This window comes from Babylonia areolata, chromosome 6 (assembly GCF_041734735.1).
Source record: "Babylonia areolata isolate BAREFJ2019XMU chromosome 6, ASM4173473v1, whole genome shotgun sequence".
In the NCBI taxonomy this organism is placed as follows: Eukaryota; Metazoa; Mollusca; class Gastropoda; order Neogastropoda; family Buccinidae; genus Babylonia; species Babylonia areolata.
The window spans coordinates 54,279,023-54,286,522 of NC_134881.1; the positions used below are offsets into that span (position 1 = coordinate 54,279,023).

Sequence of the window (7,500 nt, forward strand, 5' to 3'; positions counted from 1 at the left end):
TAATGATGATGATGACGATGATGATAATGATGGTAGTGGTGGTGGTGGTGGTGGTCATGATGACGATGTTCAAGGTGATGATGATGATGGTGGTGGTGGTGGTGGTGGTGGTGATGACGAAGTTTATGGTGATGATGATGATGATAATGATGGTAGTGGTGGTGGTGGTGGTGGTCATGATGACGATGTTCAAGGTGATGATGATGATGGTGGTGGTGGTGGTGGTGGTGGTGATGACGAAGTTTATGGTGATGATGATGATGATAATGATGGTAGTGGTGGTGGTGGTGGTGGTGATGGTGATGTTTATGGTGATGATGATGGTGGTGGTGGTGGTGGTGGTGGTTGTGGTGGTGGTCATGATGATGGTAATGATGATGATGACGATGATGATAATGATGGTAGTAGTGGTGGTGGTGGTGGTGGTAATGATGATGATGACGATGATGATAATGATGGTAGTAGTGGTGGTGGTGGTGGTGGTGATGATGATGACGATGTTTATGGTGATGATAATGATGATGATGATGATGATGGTGGTGATGATGACGATGTTCATGGTGATGACGATGATGACGACAATGATGATGACGATGATGACGACGATGATGATAATGATGGTAGTAGTGGTGGTGGTGGTGATGATGATGATGATGACGATGATGATGACGATGATGATGATGGCGATGATGACGATGATGACACACCCCGTGAGCATCGTCAGAGAAGACCAGGAAGGCGTGCACTCCGGCCTGACTCATGGCCCGCCGCATGTCCGCCAGTCGCTGGGTCGTGTTCACCCGTGTCGGGGGCCACTCCTGTACACACACACACACACACACACACACACACACACACACACACACACACACACACACACACACACGCAGGCACGCATGGAAGAACGAACGCACAAGCACACACACGTATGCATGCATGCACGCAAACATACATACACACAAACACACACACACACACGGCATGCACACACACACACACACACACACACACACGCAGACGAATGCACGCACACACACACACACACACACACACACACACACACACACAATTATATGATGTTTTGTCAAATTTTAGTGGGAAACTAATAGCGAAAAAAAAGTGAACATACCCTCTCGGACACACACACACACACACACACACACACACACACACACGCACGCACACACACAGAGGTATGCACGCACGCACGCACGCACGCACACACACACACACGCACGCACACACACACGCACGCACGCACACACACAACCTCGTCAGTTGACTCTCTCATACTTTGGTCCGATTCGCAGACTAATTCTGAGTTTAACTCTCAGACTATTAAAAAATTCATTACGGACCAAGTACTGTTCTAATGTCAAGTGCATATGCTTTAGTAACCTGACAATTAAGCATATAGTTTTTGACTGTAGCTTGATGAAGCCTTATGTACACGAAAGTGTGTCTTCACAAGTGACTGAGAACGTTGATGTTTTTGACTTTTTGCATTCATTATCAGTTGTTTCGCTTGCTAGTTTAACGACTTCTCTTTTACGAAGTCCTTTAAGTAATTTCCCGTAATTGTATTTCGATATTTTTTTTTCAGATTTCACCCTAATTTCACCCTCATTTGCCCAGTTTCCCCCAACTCTCCATTCATTCACATCCCCCACCCCTTCTAACCGATAATACTCAAATGTATACATTAATACTTTAACAAAATGTCTTCAATCACCGATATATGTGACGGGACATTAAACAAAATTCCTCCACACACACACACACACACACACACACACACACACACACACACACACACACACACAATTACATATTCTATCAAATTCAAGTGCGAAGCTAATAGCGAAAAAAAAAAGTTAACACACCTTCCCGGACACACAAACCCACACTCGAAACCCACACTGACGAGCTATGATTTTAATTTCTAATAGAATGATTAGATATCACTGTCGTTTCAAAAGGAGGTTTGGGAATCATTGTCATTTCTAAAGAAATGTTTGGGTATGATTGTCATGAAAAATGTTTGTGATAATTGTCATTTAAAATGTTTTGGCTATCCTTAAAAAGAAGTTTTGGTAATGGATGAATATATCGACGAATTATTCCCCTGAATGTCCACAATCTTCTCAGAGTTATATGGTCTTTTTCAAAGCATAAAATCCGTGACACTTCTAAAACTTCACTTCGCATAAAATCAGTTTATATGCAGCCGAAAACCAATTATGATCTGACTAAATTAGGTCAAGGTGATCTACTGAAAATAGCTGGAGCACACACACAAACTAAGATAACGTTTTAACACACAGTATAAAGTATCATAATATTCATTTATTTTTCTACGCTCTGGTTTAATTGATAAACAACAACAGCAGCAGCAGCAACAACAAAATGATTCCTGGCGAATTAGTTATTTTCAGTATCAGAGTACATTTATTGATCCACATTTCAATTGTTCAAAAAATCATTTACATATTTGAAAATAAATCAGAATGGTGACGGTATCGATGCACTGTCTACAAAGATGATGGCCCTGTCTACTCAGCAATCAATTTGGTATCAAATTCTCAACTCACTGTGATCATTTCTTTACAACTCGACTGATACCACCAGGGGATTTTTTTTTTGTTTAATTGTTTTCTCTCAAGACACTCGGGGTTTGCGCAAGAACTGTAATAAAACGTAGCTAAGGGAGACATTTACTTAACAAATTCACCTTTGCTCCTGCGAGACTAAGCAAGAAATCATTCCTCTGCTCTGCACCGAGCTTTGCCCCCCTGTGCAGACGACAATTAGGGGGCGTAACTCCCATAACCGACTATCAATGAGCCGGTAAAATTGCCTCCCGTGCTAAGAAGGTAATCATCATCATCATCACTGAAATTAGTTTTTTGTGCTTTTTTTTTTTCATGAAGACGTTAATTCTTTCTTCCTGTTGCTAGTGATTAATATAATTATTCTCTCTCCGTCTGTCTGTGTGTCTGTCTGTTTCTCCGTGTGTCTGTTTCTGTCTGTCTCTATAATAGTTGTCTGTCCCCGTCACTTCACTCTACATACCTCTACTAGAGAGAGAGAGAGAGAGAGAGAGAGAGAGAGAGAGAGAGAGCAACAAACCATCCACCCACTGACCCTACCAACCACCAACCCACCCGCAACCAACAAACCATCCAGCCAACATTCGCTCACCAAACAAACCACCCAACCGCTCACCCCACCAACAAACCATCCACCCAACCACCCGCTCACCCAACAAACCACGCACCCATCCATCCAACCACCCGCTAATCCAACCACCAAACCACCCGGCCACCTACCCATCCGCTCACCCAACCAACAAGGCCATCTACCCGTCCGCTCACCCAACCACCAAACCACCCGGCCACCTACCCGTCCGCTCACCCAACCAACAAACCACCCGGCCACCTACCCGTCCGCTCACCCAACCACCAAACCACCCGGCCACCTACCCGTCCGCTCACCCAACCAACAAACCACCCGGCCACCTACCCGTCCGCCCACCCAACCAACAAACCACCCGGCCACCTATCCGTCCGCTCACCCAACCAACAAACCACCCGGCCAGCTACCCGTCCGCTCACCCAACCAACAAACCACCCGGCCAGCTACCCGTCCGCCCACCCAACCAACAAACCACCCGGCCAGCTACCCGTCCGCTCACCCAACCAACAAACCACCCGGCCACCTACCCGTCTGCGAACCCAACCAACAAACCACCCGGCCACTTATCCGTCCGCCCACCCAACCAACAAACCACCCGGCCACCTACCCGTCTGCGAACCCAACCAACAAACCACCCGGCCACCTACCCGTCTGCGAACCCAACCAACAAACCACCCGGCCACCTATCCGTCCGCCCACCCAACCAACAAACCACCCGGCCACCTACCCGTCTGCGAACCCAACCAACAAACCACCCGGCCACCTACCCGTCTGCGAACCCAACCAACAAACCACCCGGCCACCTACCCGTCTGCGAACCCAACCAACAAACCACCCGGCCACCTATCCGTCCGCCCACCCAACCAACAAACCACCCGGCCACCTACCCGTCTGCGAACCCAACCAACAAACCACCCGGCCACCTACCCGTCTGCGAACCCAACCAACAAACCACCCGGCCACTTATCCGTCCGCTCACCCAACCACCAAACACACACACATACCCGTCCGCTCACCCAACCAACAAACCACCCACCCACCTACCCGTCCGCCCACCCAACGAACAAACCACCCGGCCACCTATCCGTCCGCCCACCCAACCAACAAACCACCCACCCACCTACCCGTCTGCGAACCCAACCAACAAACCACCCGGCCACCTACCCGTCTGCGAACCCAACCAACAAACCACCCGGCCACCTACCCGTCCGCTCACCCAACCACCAAACCACCCGGCCAGCTACCCGTCCGCTCACCCAACCAACAAACCACCCGGCCACCTACCCGTCCGCTCACCCAACCACCCGGCCATCTACCCGTCCGCTCACCCAACCAACAAACCACCCTCCCACCTACCCGTCCGCTCACCCAACCACCCGGCCAGCTACCCGTCCGTTCACCCAACCAACAAACCACCCGGCCAGCTACCCGTCCGCTCACCCAACCAACAAACCACCCTCCCACCTACCCGTCCGCCCACCCAGCCACCCAACCACCCGGCCATCTACCCGTCCGCTCACCCAACCAACAAACCACCCGGCCACCTACCCGTCCGCCCACCCAACGAACAAACCACCCGGCTAGCCATTGAAGCGGACGAGGTACTCACATCTCCGGGTTGGCACTTGGTCCTGTCCCCCAGTGACGGCGCGGCCCGCTTGTGACGTGGGTGTGTCGCTGTGTCCTCCTCGTGCACAGGGCCGCACGTGCACACCAGCACTGCACACACACACACACGCACACACGCGAACACACACACACACAGAGTTTCAGTTTCAGTTGCTCAAGGAGGCGTCACTGCGCTCGGACAAATCCATATATGCTACACCACATCTGCCAAGCAGATGCCTGACCAGCAGCGTAACCAAGCGCCCTTAGCCAGGCCTTGAGACACACACACACACACACACACACACACGAACACACACAAACACACACACAAACACACACACACACACACAAGCACACACACACACACGAACACACACACACACACACGCTCATATAAACTGAACGTTCCCAGATAACCAGACGCTCAGAGCATAACCAAGAACACACCTGTGATATCTGGAGCCGGTAGAAAAAAAACTGCATATGAACATAAATGACATTAATTAGTCTTTTTTTTGGGGGGGCTTACTGTGCGAAACAATGTTTCCCTTCTCTGTCTGTCTGCCTGTCTGTCTCTCGCTGTGTGTGTGTGTGTGTGTGTGTGTGTGTGTGTGTGTGTGTGTGTGTGTGTGTGTTAGGCCCAACACTCGGCTTATATCACAGATTGACATAAGTTTACATTTGGGCCAACAGCAAAGTGAGAGCTGTATTGTCAATGGTTTCTCCAGTCAATGGGAAATCATTTACAGCTTAGTCTTTTGTGAAGGACTGTGACTCTCAAACTAGGAGGCAAAATTGCACTGGCTCTTAGTGCTGCAGCCTTGTGGGCTAGTTGGCCTTTGGGAACCATCCCAACGCGGACTGTCCTAAAACCCTTTTGGCCAAGAGAGTGGGGATGTAACTTGGGCAAAACACTCTCCACTATAATCAAATTCTAGCCCAAATAGTCGGAACAGCAGTTGCCTCCTCTGTTGTTCTGATGGTCATAGTCGGACACGACTGACTATCATAAAAGTGTGTGTGTGTGTGTGTGTGTGTGTGTGTGTAAAATCTGACGTTTTGAAACATGTTGGCGACTGAAGCTGAACACTGTTTCCTGTTCTCTGTCGAGTCTACCAAGTACTGACCAATGTCAACTGCACTCAGCCTGGTATGTAACATTGTGGGCAAGGTGTTATCAACGTGGGAAACCCGCTGTGTCCACCGTCCGTTGAAAGCGGCACTGTTGTTCCTGCGATCGTAAATTTGCGAGGACAAAATGCTGCCCTGTCTTCTTGAGAGTGTGTGGCCACATTCAGTGCTGACTGCTTTATGAGTGTGTGGCCCACGCCCTTTTTTTTTTTTTGACTCACTTGTGTAAACAAAGTGAGTCTATGTTTTAACCCGGTGTTCGGTTGTCTGTGTGTGTGTGTGTGTGTGTGTGTGTGTGTGTGTGTGTGTGTGTGTGTGTGTGTCTGTGTGTCCGTGGTAAACTTTAACATTGACATTTTCTCTGCAAATACTTTGTCAGTTGACACCAAATTAGGCATGAAAATAGGAAAAAATTCAGTTCTTTCCAGTCATCTTGTTTAAAACAATATTGCACCTCTGGGATGGGCACAAAAACAAAACAAAAAAATGAAGCCTAATTATATGCAAACTGCATTTACTGTTATATTTATATTTTTTGTATTCTCTAAACTTGGCACTTTGATCTGATATTCTGACCCAACAACAAGAGCAGTCATTATTATCATTTTTTTTTGCTAAGCATGGAAGTTTTATTTATTTTGCAAACGTTTTGGTGCAGAGGGTAAAAAAAGGGAAATTACTCTGTAATTAATGCTAGGGGACTTAATTCGAATCTGGTTAGGACTTTTTTTTAACGCGAAGTTTTATAATAACAAATACAGAACACATTTTAACGATTAGATTTTTTAAAAGTGTATCACAAGTGAGTCTTGAAGGCCTTGCCTCTCTTGTTTTTTTTTTTTTTGTTTTTTTACTGGGTTGAGCGGTGTGTTTGTTTGCCTTTCTGTCTCGGTGTATCTCTCTCTCTTTCCGTCTGTCTCTCTGTCTCTGTCTAATTCCCCACCCCACCCCCTTTTTTTTCTCTCTGCCCCCCCCTCTCCCTCCCTCTCGATTAAACATCCTTCCACTTCAAAAAACAGCTGGAATTCAACAAAGCATTACTCATGTACAAAACGCACAGTGACTTGACACCACAATATCTCAAACACCTGCTTACACGCGCCTCATGCCGATACGGCTCTAACAAATACATTTTATCACACACCCGATTTGAAATATTCAAAACTAGTTTTGTGGAGTGATGGCCTAGAGGTAACGCGTCCGCCTAGGAAGCGAGAGAATCTGAGCGCGCTGGTTCGAATCACGGCTCAGCCGCCGATATTTTCTACCCCTCCACTAGACCTTGAGTGGTGGTCTGGACGCTAGTCATTCGGATGAGACGATAAACCGAGGTCCCGTCTGCAGCATGCACCTGTGTGTGTGTGTGTGTGTGTGTGTGTGTGTGTGTGTGTGTGTGTGTGTGTGTGTGTGTGTGTGTGTTTGTGTGTGTGGTTGTGCACGCGCGCGCGTGTATGTATATGCATGCGTGTGCACGGGTGTGGGTGTGTGGATTAAAGGGAGGGGAGTTATTTTCGTCATTATGTATGTCCTTCTGCATGAATACCTTTTCCCCTTCATTTATGT

The 7,500-nt window shown here is 47.9% G+C and overlaps 1 protein-coding gene across 2 annotated transcripts in view; it reads right to left on the reverse strand.

Annotated features, from left to right (window-relative positions):
- Nucleotides 1-7,500, reverse strand: part of LOC143283161 (xaa-Pro aminopeptidase 1-like) — a 74,767-nt gene that overhangs the window by 41,311 nt on the left and 25,956 nt on the right. For both annotated transcript variants that reach the window (XM_076589314.1, XM_076589313.1), the window contains exons 2-3: nt 4,805-4,914; nt 708-818 (exon numbers count right to left, since the gene is read on the reverse strand). In XM_076589314.1, the coding sequence (XP_076445429.1) occupies nt 708-818; nt 4,805-4,914 (221 nt within the window). The remainder of the gene's footprint in view (nt 1-707; nt 819-4,804; nt 4,915-7,500) is intronic.